Below are 15,378 nucleotides of genomic sequence, written 5' to 3' on the forward strand. Positions count from 1 at the left end.
TTGTTATCCTATTTTTTTTAAAAGTATAAAGCTTACACTTATGCTTTATACTTAATGTTTAAAATTTACCAAGTTTTGAGACTTGAGACATGTATTATACTTTAAATGTTTAAATTTATATCTGAGTAGCTACAATAATGAAATAATTCTCTAGTAATAATAGTTATTAGTGCAAATCATTAAAATTGCTTTTGTCAGGAGTGGAGAGTAGGTATATTTCAAAAGCTTGTTGGGTATGTAAGCTAGTTTATAAATTTAATAAATGCTTTTTAGTATAAATCTAAAGATGTAGATTTGTGTACTTACAGTAATACACAGGTTACTTTAAAGTGTATGTGTTTGTCTAACAGGCGCTTACAGCTTTTAGATGGGGAATATGAAGTAGCCATGCAGGAAATGGAAGAATGTCCAATAAGCAAGAAAAGAGCAACATGGGAGACTATTCTTGATGGGAAGGTATGGAATACTTAGAAGGTGGAGCACGTTATAGTTACGAACTCCCATTGTTTTAATCGATGTGTTCTTTCCCAAATGCAAATTCTTGTTGGAAGTAACAAGTTCTTTGTTTTTATACCTTAAAATACACAAAGTAAAAGTTACCTAGTCAGAGTATTAAAGGAAGGCACTGTCCTTGGGGCCAGACGGCCAGGTTCAAATCTCCATTCCAAACTGTGTGGCGTTCTGGCAAATTATTTAATCTTTTGTGTCTCAGTTCTCTCATCTGTAAAATGAGGCATAGAATTGATATTTAATGAAATAATGAAATATGCTTACCACTGTGCCTGGCATAAAATAAGTGCTCAATAAATGTTAACTATTTTAAATCCCATTCATAGTAACAGCAGGCAACATATGATGACCAATTTATCAAGAACTTAGATGAACCATACTTAAAGTAACTTTTCTAAGAGACTAAAAAGAATGAATAACATTTCTTGGGTAGGCAGACTCAACAAAATAATGATGTCGTTTGTTTTTAAATATGTTAGGTCAGTGTGCTATCATGAGCAAAATCCCAGCAGTTTTTTAAGCCTGAAAATTAGTCTCAAGTTAAAATAAAACAATTTATAATAATACTAAGGAAAACTGTGGAAGTTGTCTGAGAACGTTTACTTAATAAATAGTAGAACATAGTATAAAGGTAAAAAAAAAAACAACCCAAATTGTATGGTATAATAAACAGGAATAGAAGTGCTGATTACTGAAGTATAGTTTTAAAAGTTTCATGTACATTTGGACTTTAATCTGTGACAAAATTAGTATTAAATCTGTGTGGGAAAGATGGACTGTTCATTAAATTGTGACAAAACTGGTCTCTAACCATTTAGAAATAAACACAGACCTAATAAATTCCAGAAGTCTCATAAATGAAATGTAAAAACTAACACTACATAACTGCAGAAAAAAATGGTAAATATTAATATAATCTTAGTGTGAAGAAAGCCATTGTATTCATGATGCAAAAGCTAGAAAGCATAAAATAACTAAAGGTGGCTCATTTCTAAAACTGCAAAAATCTAAAGTTTAAGACAACGATAGGCTGGGGAAAATGTAATATACAAAAAGCTAGTATTAAGAATGTGTAATTTTATAAATCAACCAGAAAAAAGATAAGCTATCTAATTAGAAAAATGGGTAAAGAACAATCAGGCAATTCTTAGGGCAGCAAATATAGATGGCTAGCAAGCTTTTAAAAAGATATTCAACCTTATTAGCATTCAAAGACACATAAAATCAGAGATCTTATTTTAACTACTGGTTTGACAGTTAAAAAGATTGACAGTTTCTAGTTGGAGGTGTGAGGACACATATTCTCAAATAATGCTTTAATGTAAGAGTAAGTTGGGACACCCTTACTGGAGGGCAGACTGGCAATATGGATGGCATTTTAGATTGTGTACGTAGGCATTAGCAATTAAGTCCAGTTACTCAATTTTGTCACAAGGTGTAGTAACTGGTTAACTGATAAGTTGTAGGTAACCGGTCCTGGCAAAATTTTTAAATAATGAGAAATTGGAAGTACCTTAAATCTACAAAGGTAGACATAAAAAGAACAATACTTTCATAGGATTTCCATGGTATTTAATTTTTACTTACTAGTATACATATTCCTACTTTTTCTAAAATTAATAGTGGTTACCTCTAGGTGACGGAATTTTAAATTTTTATTTTTTTATGCTTATCTACAGTATTTGAATTTCATGCAAGTGTTCATTATGTTTTAAGATTCTTGTTTAAAGTTCTTATTCACAAGAAAATAAGAATTATATATATATGAGTTGATGGTTTTTCCCAAGAAATTAAAGCAATATGAAATGAGCATCCTTCTAAAATTGGAACATTTAGATTTGGTTCTAACTTTTAAAAGTGTTGTGGTATTCTTTTAATGTCCCATAATTTACTACACCAATGCTATTTTAATGGGTAATTCAGTTATCTTAATTTGTTTTTACATTTTCACAAATGTTGTGGTAAATATACTAGTACATGTATCTTTATGCGTTGTAAGTATATTTACAAGATAAATACCTAGATACAGACTTAACTGTTTTAAAACTAGTTTATAAAAGCACACTTACTTCATTCCTGTCTAAAATTACAGTTTTAAGAGGACTGTTTGTAATAAAGATGTAGGAGGTTAGGCTTGTATGGCAGTAAAATATACAGGAGCCCACTGAAGGTTTCTATGGAATAAAATGAAAGTAGTCTTTCAGAAGATTATTTGGTCTCCTACATATGAATTGAGAGGTAAAAAGTAGAGGCAGGAGAGCAGGTGAGATACTGTAGTAAAAAGGTAATAAGGATCTATACTTGGTGATTATGTAAGAGAAAAAGAAAAATATGGTCAAATGTAATTCTAAAGTTTTTAGCTTAGGATCACTAGTAGAATGACAATGCTGGGAACAAAAATAATTATGCCTGGGAAGGAGAGAAAATAGATTCACATCTAAACATATTTTTGGTTCAAGGTGACATTGATGTCATCCAAGCAGTAGCGTCTCCGCAGTTGGAGATATATGGGGTTAGACCTCAAGCACAAAGAATTGAGGATCAGTTTGGGATCATCAGCCTAACAGGCAGATCCTTGACGATAGGTGAGAGATTAGGGCAGATGGCTAAATGTTAGCTGGGAATTAAGGGAGACCAGAAGGGTCGTTTTATAAATGATTTGAGGTTGAGGAGGAAGGCCCAAACCCCGGGTCCCAAAACCCAAACAGGAGAAACAAGGACAGCTATCATTGAAGCTGAAGAAGTCCAGGAAAATTTACAAATTGCCATAATCGTTCAGTTTACAAAAAGAAAGTAGTTGGTCATCTAACAGAGGTTGCAAACTGGCAGGCTTTGGTTATCACGGGTTTTTTTTGTTGCCTTTAAAGCCATATTCCATTGATTGCCAACATGTAAAAATAGGAAGATTTCCCACGCAAACTTGGATTTCTGACTTTTGAAAAAAATCTGAAAATGTGATGGTACTGGGCTTCTGTTTGCACATCGCAACAGTTCATCTGTTGCTGTTAAGTGGCTCTTTGTACACAACCTGAGCACTCCAGTACTACAGTCTGTACAGCGCCACGGATTTGCTTTATCTGCCTGGCCATCTCTGTAGGCATTTAGATGTTTTCAAATCCACGTTAATTTATCATAATAAATATTGGGAGGCTTTTTTTCTCCCCTATGATTTCTTTCATTATATGGAATCTTCACTCTTCTCCTATGCTTTGTTTTTTAGAGGCTGCCTCCATTTGAAACATTTTCTCAGGGACCTACATTGCAGTTCACTCTTCGTTGGACAGGAGAGACCAATGATAAATCTACAGCTCCTATTGCCAAGCCTCTTGCCACTAGAAATTCAGAGAGTCTTCATCAAGAAAACAAGCCTGGTTCAGTTAAACCTACTCAGACTATAGGTAAGAAAACATTGCTGTCAAAATAACACTTTGCATAGGTGACTGGCTGGCTCAGTCAGAAGAGTATGCAACTCTGGCTTGTGAATTTGAGCCCCAAGTTGGATGTAGAGATTACCAAAAATAAATAAACTGTAAAAAATTACAAAATAATGCTTTACAGAGTTAGGACTTGGCTTCGGATTAATTTGTTTGCCTTTTGTGCTAATAATTATTCTTTTAGAAATCTCAGTTCTTTATGTTTTCTGCCAGATATGTCTGAGAATTTTGTGGCTCTTGTTTTTAACGTTAAAAGTCTGATGGAACATATAGTATATATATATGCCATGTGTTACGGAATGCCTCCAGATGAGGTCTAGAGATAGCCTCATGTCTATTTAGAACACGTTTTTCCAGTAAATACATTTCTCAGAAGCTCATGAGAAAAACAATTAGTTTTTCTAACTTTTTAGATTTTGGAACTACAGCTATATTAAGGGTTTTGGAACTGTATGCTTTTTATAATTCATGTAAAGATTTGTATATGTTACAGAACTGAATTCAGTATTTCAGAGTGTTTTCACAGTTCTAGGTGTGGATCATCATAACTTGAATTTTATCAGGTTAAATTTATTTATTTATTTATTTGTAATGTTTATTTATTTTTGAGAGAGCACAAGCAGGGAAGGGGCAGAGAGAGAGAGAGAGAGAGAGAGAGAGAGAGAACACAGAATCTGAAGCAGGCTCCAGGCTCTTGAGCTGTCAGCACAGAGCCTGATGTGGGGCTCAGCCTCTTGAACGGTGAGATCATGACCTGAGCTGAAGTCAGAGGCTTATTAACTGAATGAACCACTCAAGGTGCCCCTTTACCAGGTTAAATTTTGCAGTCAATTTTTAGAGGAAAAACACTTCTAAATTTTTTTTTTTTCAACGTTTATTTATTTTTGGGACAGAGAGAGACAGAGCACGAACGGGGGAGGGGCAGAGAGAGAGGGAGACACAGAATCGGAAACAGGCTCCAGGCTCTGAGCCATCAGCCCAGAGCCTGACGCGGGGCTCGAACTCACGGACCGCGAGATCGTGACCTGGCTGAAGTCGGACGCTTAACCGACTGCACCACCCAGGCGCCCTGAAAAACACTTCTAAATGAAGTTAATTCTGCTGAGTTAAGGCCCAGGTGCAGTGTTCTGTCATCTTGTACCTGCCTGATAGGAACACTGTCCTTGATTGAGAGCATCTATGTGTTTTTGTCTAAGTCTGTTTAAAGAAGACAGAAGGTGTAGGACAGTTGTCTTTGACATTGACCCCTCATGTCCATTTATGGTGTGCAGGTTACTGTTAGAGTCCAAGAGATGTAAGAAGTGGCCTGTGTCAGGGCAAAGATTTCCCAAGTAAATTGTGGTCTGGGTACTTCTGAAAATATTCTGTGGCCAGTCTGCTAGGTAAAGAGTTTCAAAGAAACTGAGAAAAAAAGTTTCATACAAAATTGTACATATGAAATTGTTCTGTCAGGGAAAGTAAAAACATTTTAAGTCTATAAAGAAATAGAACAAAATTATTGATGGCCATTATCTTTTGGATTTGCAATGAAATTAATACAATCATTTTTAATTTAATTTTTGTTAAACTAACACTTAGTGGAAGTCTGCTCACTGCTGTGCATTGAAAATACAAAGACCAGTCAGAACCACACTCTGACCTTCAGAGTGCTTAAAATACTGTAGTGACTACATATAATTATTTGGGGTACTTTTATAATGGTTTAGAATATAAGAGGTGGTTTTTAAAGGGGAAAAAATGGCTCCTGCCAGTAAAGACCTAACTGATTAGGGGTGCTGGTTAAGGAGATTGTTCCTATAATCATCACATGAGGATGAGAACAAAAAGCGTTTTAAGTACCATAAGTAAAATTCTTTGAAACCTTTCATGTTTAATTATTTTCACAAGATGCATTATTTCACTTTTTATAAGCAGGTATTTGCATTAAATATAAAAGTATGTATTTTCAGCTGTTAAAGAATCATTGAATACGGACCTACAAACAAGAAAAGAAAAAGATACTTCAAACGAAAACCGACAAAAATTAAGAATATTTTATCAGGTAAACATCTGGCCCTTCATTTTTAAGTAATCATGAAACACCTTCGTTTTGCACATCACGTCTGAAATATTTTGCATATTTAAATGAAAGAATGTCTCTAATTTGATTTTCTTTTTAAGTCGTTTTAACTATTTTTAAAGGGGATGATGAAACAATATCTTGAGATGTTTAAGTTGGAGATTTGCTGTTTTTTGTTATTTTCAAGTTCCTTTATAACAACAACACGAGACAACAAACCGAAGCAAGAGACGACCTACATTGCCCATGGTGTACTCTGAATTGCCGCAAACTTTATAGCTTACTCAAGCATCTTAAACTCTGCCACAGCAGATTTATCTTCAATTATGTTGTAAGTAACTTTTTTAATGTTTGTTTATTTATTTTATTTTTTTTTCAACGTTTATTTATTTTTGGGACAGAGAGAGACAGAGCATGAACGGGGGAGGGGCAGAGAGAGAGGGAGACACAGAATTGGAAACAGGCTCCAGGCTCTGAGCCATCAGCCCAGAGCCTGACGCGGGGCTCGAACTCACGGACCGTGAGATCGTGACCTAGCTAAAGTCGGATGCTTAACCGACTGCGCCACCCAGGCGCCCCAATGTTTGTTTGTTTTTGAGAGTGAGGGTGAGCAAGGGAGGGGTGGAGAGAGAGGAGGCCGAGGATCCAAAATGGGCTCTGTGCTGACAGCAGAGAGCCAGATGTAGGGCTCGAACTCAGCGAAGCGTGAGGTCATGACCTGAGCTGAAGTCAGACGCCTAACTAACTGACCGAGCCACCTAGGCACCCCCTTTTTTTTTTTCCTACCAGTAATATATAAGACAGTCTGACTTTAAAAAATTGTGCTTTTTTTGGAGTACACTTAGCATGTTGAGCACCAAGTAATGTATAGAATTGTTGAATCACTTTTGTACACCTGAAACTAATATAACACTGTACGTTAATTGTATTGAAATTAAAACATGATAAAATAAATTTCCCTTCTGCAAAAAATACCAAAATCTTTGCATTTGATGGATTGCTTAATGCATGAATTACAGTGATTTGGTTTGTATATATTTGCATATTGCACCTATATTGACACACATAATCCTCACACCAGCTCTTTGAATTAAGTGGTAATTTCTTTATTCTTGCTCAAACAAGAAATAATTTGTACAAAATTACCAAGCCAGTGAATGTCACAGCCAGGATTTTAACACAGATCTTCTTGAGTCCAGATCTTCTGACTTCCCTTTCATCATGCTGGTATGTGTAGTTTATTTTAGTTTCCAAAACATTAAGAACCCACTAGTACTTTTTAAAATAAATTGGCATGTTAGGTGTTCAGGGTAGGGATAATTAATATTTCCTTATTATAAGCATCTTGCCATTTTTCTTACAGTATCATCCAAAAGGTGCTAGGATAGATGTTTCTATCAACGAGTGTTATGATGGCTCCTATGCAGGAAATCCTCAGGATATTCATCGCCAACCTGGATTTGCTTTTAGCCGAAATGGACCAGTAAAAAGAACGCCTATCACACACATTCTTGTGTGCAGGTAGGTAAAAAGGTCATACAACAAAAGTTTATCCTCTGACTTTTATTGATGATGGTGGAAGAACAAAGGAGAGCCAGACAAAGCTACTATTTAGGTGGGAGTCATTATTTCAGATTGTTAGCTAAGTCTCTGGGGTGGTATACTGCTTTATAACCCTCCCCAGGTCCCACAGTGATTTTCTTACTTCCTCCTTAGAACTTTTTCCTGTGTTTTAAATGTTAATATCACGACTGCTCTAGTGGTTCGAGAGATTAAGGAATTTTTCCAGTGGAAGTTACTATGTGCATACCTAGATAGGAAACAAGGAACATACTCTATTTGAGAGATGTGGAATAGAAAGAATCCCTGTCACTCAGTGTTCCATCAACATCTCTTTCCATTAGACCAAAACGAACAAAAGCAAGCATGTCTGAATTTCTTGAATCTGAAGATGGAGAAGTGGAACAGCAGCGAACGTACAGTAGTGGACACAACCGTCTGTATTTCCATAGTGATACTTGTTTACCTCTCCGTCCACAAGAAATGGAAGTAGACAGTGAAGATGAAAAGGATCCTGAATGGCTAAGAGAAAAAACCATTACAGTAAGTATTACTAGTATCACTGTTGACTGTGACTTTAGAATCTTACGGATTTGTGTTTAAAAACTATTGTTTAATATGATTTAAAATCTTGACTTAATGTACAGGAGCTCTTTCTAAATGAAGGAATTTGATGGGGCGCCTGGGTGGCTCAGTCGGTTAAGCGGCTGACTTCAGCTCAGGTCATGATCTCGCAGTCCGTGAGTTCGAGCCCCGCGTTGGGCTCTGTGCTGACAGCTCAGAGCCTGGATCCTGTTTCAGATTCTGTGTCTCCCTCTCTCTGATGCTCCCCCATTCATACTCTGTCTCTCTCTGTCTAAAAAATAAATAAACGTTAAAAAAAAAAATTAATAAAAAATAAGTAAATAAATGAAGGAATTTGGGAATCTGCAATTTTTTTATTATATTTTATTTAAATAAATTTTTTTAATGTTTGTTTTTGAGAGAGGGAGAGGGAGGGAGACTGTGAATGAGGGAAGGGCAGAGAGAGAGGGAGACACAGAATCGGAAGCAGTCTCCAGGTATGAGCTGTCAGCACAGAGCCCAATGTGGGACTCAACCTCTTGAACCATGAGATCATGACCTGAGCCACTCAGGTGCCCCCACAGGTTTTTTTTTTTTTATTAAGATTTTCTTTTTTTATTTTAGAGAGCACGTATGAGTGGGGGAGAGGGGCAGAGAATCTTACACAGGCTCCACACTCAGCACGGAGCGAGACATGGGGCTTCATCCCACAACCCTGGGATCATGACCCGAGTCAAAATCAAGAGTTGGATGTTCAACCAACCGAGCCATCCAGGCACCCCTAAAGATTTGATTGGATTTGATATTATTTACTGGAAGTTTATTTATTTATTTATAGAGAGAGAGTGTGAGCAGGAGAAGGGCAGAGAGAGAGAGAATCCTAAGAGAGAGAGAGAGAGAGAGAGAGAGAATCCTAAACAGGCTCCACAGTGTCAGCACAGAGCCCAATGGGGCTCAATCTCACGAACTGTAAGCTGAAATCAAGAGTTGAATGCTTAACCAACTGAGCCACCCAAGCACTCCAAAGATTTTAAGTAATCTCTACACCTGACTTGGGGCTCGAACTCACAACCCTGAGATCAAGAGTCTCATGTTCCACCGACAGAGCCAGCCGGGTGCCCCTCCACAATTTTTTTGTAATTGTGTTATTTAAACAGTTATCAACTGGGGTGCCTGGGTGACTCAGTTGGTTAAGCGTCCCACTCAGTTTCAGCTCAGGTCATGATCTCACAGTTCATGAGTTCGAACCCTATGTCAGGCTTCACACAGCATGCTTGGGATTCTCTTTTTTTCTCTTTCTCTCTCTCAAAATAAATCAACTTTAAAATAAAAAAAATTTTTTTCCCGTTTTTTGTTGGTTTTTAAAAAAATTTTTTTAAATTTACATCCAAATTAGCATATAGTGCAACAATGATTTCAGGAGTAGATTCCTTAATGCCCCTTACCCATTTAGCCCATTTCCCCTCCCACAACCTGTCCAGCAACCCTCTGTTTGTTCTCTATATTTACGAGTCTCTTCTGTTTTGTTCCCCTCCCTGTTTTTATATTATTTTTACCTCCCTTGTGTTCATCTGTTCTGTGTCGTAAAGTCCTCATGAGTGAAGTCATATGATTTTTGTCTTTCTCTAATTTCGCTTAGCATAATACCCTCTAGTTCCATCCACATAGTTACGAATGGCATAAAAAATTCTTTCATAAATAAAAATGAAACAGTTACTAACTAAAGAAAATACAGGTTTTCTTGTGATTTTGTATTGTGTTTTCATTTTTTAATAGGTAACTTTCGTAACTTAGGGTTTCCCTTTTAAAATTACTACTTAAAATAAAAGCTGTTTGATGTTCCCACTTTGATGTGTAAGTAAATTGTGGTATTAGTTACAAAAGTTCAGTTTTTTACATTCTCACAATTTTTTCTTAGAAATACCAATTCTGTTTATTGTGCACTTAATAGATATTTTTTCTTTCCTTTTTTAGCAAATTGAGGAATTTTCTGATGTTAATGAAGGAGAGAAGGAGGTGATGAAACTATGGAATCTCCATGTCATGAAACATGGGTAGGGTATTCCTAAATTTAAATATTCCATTTCCTTTTTGCTCTTCTTGCTACTTCACATTCTATAAATCTGTGTTTGAATCTTATTTAAAATTCCGTTAGCTTTGACATAATGTGCCCTAATCTTACTCTAATCCAAACTATTATAACTGCATAAGGAAAAAGGGATTTATGTAAGGAAGGTGTAACCTCTAACGACATTTTGTATCTTTAATATGTCTTTTTAATGACCCAATTTTCATTTCTTTTATTGCCAAGGATTAAAAAGATAACGTCCTGTGCTGTATGTGTGGAAATCCTGAAAATTACTTATCACAGTTACTACCATAATTTTTAAAATTGCTTAATTATGAAGAATAAGATATAAGTAGCTTTTCTGATTTCTTACTACCGTTCCATAGAAGTCAGGGTAGAACAGTACTTCTTGTGCCTTTATGGCTAAAAGCGTGTTCCACGACATTGCTTTTCCTACAGTTCTGTCTCCTTCCCTGTGGGAACTGTTTGCCCGTCAGTACACGTTTTTTTTCTCCTCTGACTCCATTATTAGATCCTCATTTAAGGGTTTCTTCTATAGTACAAGCAGCCAAGGTTTTTTCATTTGTAATGAAATAAATGGGAAGGAGCACTTTTGTTTCTTTACTCCTGGGAGTGAAGAGGAATTGGTGCAGAAGTTCTGTCTAGCCCAGATGTCTAGGGTGCATGAGCCATAGCCTTTTTTTTTTATATGGTCTTGAGCTAAGAATAGTCTTCACATTTTAAGTGGGTTGAAAGAAAAAAAAAGAGGAAGACAACGGATCGCAAAGCCTAAAATGTTTCTCTGTCCTTTCATAGAAAATGTTTGCCTGGTCCGTGGTCTAGTCATTAAAACTCCATTGTGAGTAAAGTATGTATGTGGAAGCTTAGTGTCTATTTTTTCTTTTGTCTTGATATGCCAGTTTCAAGATAGAATTTTAGTCGTATTACTATATTGAGTTCCATTTTCATTCCTTGATCCAAATCTGCTAGAATAACAACTATTGGCGTTCGTGATTTACCAACATTATAAAGTGGCAGGTAGCTGGGTAAACTTTGGATTTTACGATATCTGCAGGCAGACTTTACAGACCTTGTTGAGCTCACAGTTTCAGTGGGTAACTGAGCAGCCATTCTCTTGTTTGGTTTAATTTTATTTTTTCAAATTCTATTCATTGTGGGTGCACCCTGCATGCTTTCTACTAACACAACCACACTGTACCACATTTGTTGTGACATCTTCGAATCTTTTTTTTTTTTTTTTTTAATGTTGGTTTATTTTTGAGAGAGAGTGAGACAGAGTGCTTCCTGGGGAGGGGCAGAGAGAGAGGGAGGGAGGCACAAAATCCAAAGCAGGCTCTAGGCTCTGAGCTGTCAGCACACAGCCCAACGCAGGGCTTGAACCTACGAACCGCGAGATCATAACCTGAGCCAAAGTCGGATGCCGAACCCAGGCGCCCCTCAAATCTTTTTTTAACGTGGCTTTTTTTTCTGTTGTATTGAGAAATAATTGACATATATCACTTTATAAGGCGTATCATATGATGGTTTGATTTACATATATTGTGAAGTGATTACCAGAATAGTTTAGCTAAAATCCCTGTTCTCATACAGATATAATAAAAAGAATAAAGAAAAAAATTTTCTCCTTGTGTTGAGAACTCTTAGTACTCTTTTGACAACTTTCCTATATATCATACAACAGTGTTAGCTATTGTCATCATGTTGTGCATTATATCCCTAGTTCTTATGTATCTTACAACTGAAAGTTTGTACCTTTGGAATACCTTCCTCCAATCCCCCCTTCCCCCCACCTTCTGCCTTTGGTGCCTGTAAGTTTGATCTTTTTTTAAAATGAGTTTTGTTTTTATTTTTTTTAAGTACTCTCTCCCAGTATGGTGCTCAAACTCACAACCCCGAGATCAAGAGTCGTATGCTCTACCAACAGAGCCAGCCAGATGCCCCTGTTTTTTTTGGATTCCACATATAAATGAGATCATACAGTATTTGTCCTTCTTTCTGACTTCTTTTACTTAGCAGAATGCTTACAAGGTCCATCCATATTGTCACAAATGTGACATCTTTGTTTCTTTAAAGGTTTCCCATGAACTGAAAATGCAGAGAAATGCTGCTTCTGAAATAGCAAAGTGTGTCAAGGTCAAGGGAGAGACTAAAGGGGATAGCTCACTTGTTTGTAGAGAGTTCATGAAGGTGGTGCTGGCAAGAGAAAATGCTTTATATACTCTTAATACTGTTGTGTGCAATTTCATTAGGACAGACAGAAATGATTTCTATTTAAGCTCTGGTTAAATTAAATCTCTTAAAAATTTTAAAACCATAAGCCCATTCAGGTCACTGAATCTCAGCTTCATTGTAGTTTTACTGATTGTTAAATCATCACTTACTGGAGTATCGTCATAGTTATGTTGCATTTGACAAAAATGCTTTGTATTACTATTGATGTTTGTGTTATTTTTATTAAATAGGTTTATTGCTGACAATCAAATGAATCATGCCTGTATGCTGTTTGTAGAAAACTATGGACAGAAAATAATTAAGAAGAATTTATGTCGAAACTTCATGCTTCATCTAGTCAGCATGCATGACTTTAATCTTATTAGCATAATGTCAATAGATAAAGCTGTTACCAAGCTCCGTGAAATGCAGCAAAAATTAGAAAAAGGAGAATCTGCTTCCCCTGCAAATGAAGAAATCACTGAAGAACAAAATGGGACAGCAAATGGATTTAGTGAAATTAACTCAAAAGAGAAAGCTTTGGAAGCAGATGGTGTCTCAGGGGTTTCAAAACAGAGCAAAAAACAAAAACTCTGAAAAGAAAAGGCCTAACCCCATGTTACGGACAAACACTGAAATTGTCATTCTAGAGAATTCAGCCTCTAGGAAGGGTTTTGTTTTTGTTTGTAATCATAGGTTTCAAACAGGCACTGTTAGATGAAGTAAATGATTTCAACAAGGGTATTTGTATCAGGGTTCTACTTCACTTCATTATGCAGCATTACATGTATATCAGTTTTATTGATGTCATTAAAACACTCTCTAGTTTGAGCATGGAAAGCAATACTTCAAAGAAAGTATTTTTAACTTTAACAATTGTCTTATGAAATATATTGAATTGATAAGCTAGAAATTATTTCCTATATTTAAATTACAATGTTTTTTGCATTTGTGACTGGCTGTTTTTCTACTTTGTAATTGTGAAACCTTTTCTTGGGGAGGGAAAATTGGAGTGTGATTCCCTTTTTTAAAAATTGGAGATTTCTTGAAATTATGTTGCATTATTATTTGCAATCAAACCTTGATCCTTGATTTTGAAATCATTTATCAATTTGGAATGAGATTACAATGAGATATTTTATCTAAGTTCATTTTACAATTTTAAAATAGCACTTCTTCATCTTATGCCTGTTTGAGGAAATGTTAATTTTTCATATAGTTGACAGTGAAATGTCATATTGGCTTACAAGGTTACTGACCATTTGTTTTTATGTGGATAATTTTATTGCATTGCTCACCCAGTATATTTTTTTAAACTTGAACATTTGCTGTTTGGTTTTTTTTTTTTTTTTTTCCCAACATGGTAATCACATTGAAAATTCAGCTGTCCGCATCTTTTCATTATAAACTAAGGGAAGAATGAGTTTGGGATTTTTAAGATGCCACTTTTGAGGAAGGAAATGTTCTATAAAAATGAACCAGAAGATGTTATAACTTGTTTTTTTCTTTGCGAGGATGTCTTTGTAATGTATTTCATGATTAGAATATCCAATACAGATAAGCTGACTTGAATTGTGAGCAGTTTTACCCTGTGAGATAGGTGTTTTATGCACATATTTGCAGTTGGATTTTCTCCAACAGAAAGTGGTTTCACTACTGGCACATTAACAAGCACCAATAGATTTTTATTCCAACTCCAAGCACTGTGGTTGAGTAACATCACCTCAATTTTTTATTATCCTTAAAGATAATTGCATTTTCATATTCTTTATTTATAAAGGATCAATGCTGCTGTAAATACAGGTATTTTTAATTTTTTAATTTCATTCCACCACCATCAGATGCAGTTCCCTATTTTGTTTAATGAAGGGATATATAAGCTTTCTAATGGTGTCTTCAGAAATTTATAAAATGTAAATACTGATTTGATTGGTCTTTTAAGATGTGTTTAACTGTGAGGCTATTTAACTAATAGTGTGGATGTGATTTGTCATCCAGTATTAAGTTCTTAGTCATTGATTTTTGTGTTAAAAAAATAGGAAAGAGGGAAACTGCAGCTTTCATTACAGACTCCTTGATTGGTAAACTCTACATGAGGAGTTACAGTCAACTCTGATCATGCCTCTGGATAGTGAATCTCGAGCATTTCTCTCGGGCTTTAATTTGCTAAAGCTGTGCACATATGTAAAAAAAAAAAATAGATTATTTTAGGGGAGATGTAGGTGTAGAATTATTGCTTATGTCATTTCTTAAGCAGTTATGCTCTTAATGCTTAAAAGAAGGCTAGCATTGTTTGCACAAAAAGTCGGTGATTCCCTCCCCCAAATAGTAATGAAATTACTTCTGTTGAGTAAACTTTTTATGTCATCTTATAATAAAAGCTGAAAAAATCCCTTTGTTTCTATTTATAAAAAAATGCTTTTCTATATGTACCCTTGATAAGAGATTTTGAAGAAATCATGTAAGATGATAAAGCATTTGAATGGTACAGTAGATGTAAAAAAAAAAATTCAGTTTAAAAGAACGTTTGTTTTTACATTAAATGTTTATTTGAAATCAAATGATTTTGTACATAAAGTTCAATAATATAAAAGCTGTATTCTGTTTTGGTTTTGGTTTTGGTTTTATTATGCATTGTTAATGCGTATACTAAAATATTCTTTTGGCTATGATAGTAAGGATCCAGAAAAGGTACACCCACTGGTCAGAACTAGAAATTAAGAAAAAAAATTAACGTAAAATCCTGCTTTCAGTTCCAGTGACGTCAAATGCAACTAGTATGTTACTTATGGTAATTTTGGTAATAGTCTAAAAATATTTTTACAGTTCAATGGCAATGTTAACCTAGTAGCTTATCCATCTCTGTGGTTTTTTCTTTCTTTTTAATGAAAAAGAATTTATCTTGGCCTTCAAAAAGCTCATAGAGGGGGTACAAATGAGAATTATAAAGT

The 15,378-nt window shown here is 35.4% G+C and overlaps 1 protein-coding gene across 2 annotated transcripts in view; it reads left to right on the forward strand.

The window, feature by feature from the left end:
- SUZ12 (SUZ12 polycomb repressive complex 2 subunit) overlaps positions 1-15,031 on the forward strand; it is a 46,623-nt gene extending 31,592 nt beyond the window's left edge. For both annotated transcript variants that reach the window (XM_043583652.1, XM_043583653.1), the window contains 8 exons: positions 351-456; positions 3,731-3,908; positions 5,894-5,985; positions 6,191-6,334; positions 7,367-7,524; positions 7,908-8,106; positions 10,102-10,181; positions 12,679-15,031. In XM_043583652.1, coding sequence (XP_043439587.1) covers positions 351-456; positions 3,731-3,908; positions 5,894-5,985; positions 6,191-6,334; positions 7,367-7,524; positions 7,908-8,106; positions 10,102-10,181; positions 12,679-13,024 — 1,303 coding nt within the window. In that variant the 3' untranslated portion in view covers positions 13,025-15,031. The remainder of the gene's footprint in view (positions 1-350; positions 457-3,730; positions 3,909-5,893; positions 5,986-6,190; positions 6,335-7,366; positions 7,525-7,907; positions 8,107-10,101; positions 10,182-12,678) is intronic.
- The last annotated feature ends 347 nt before the right edge of the window (positions 15,032-15,378 follow it).

The sequence above is a fragment of the Prionailurus bengalensis genome, chromosome E1, assembly GCF_016509475.1.
Source record: "Prionailurus bengalensis isolate Pbe53 chromosome E1, Fcat_Pben_1.1_paternal_pri, whole genome shotgun sequence".
In the NCBI taxonomy this organism is placed as follows: Eukaryota; Metazoa; Chordata; class Mammalia; order Carnivora; family Felidae; genus Prionailurus; species Prionailurus bengalensis.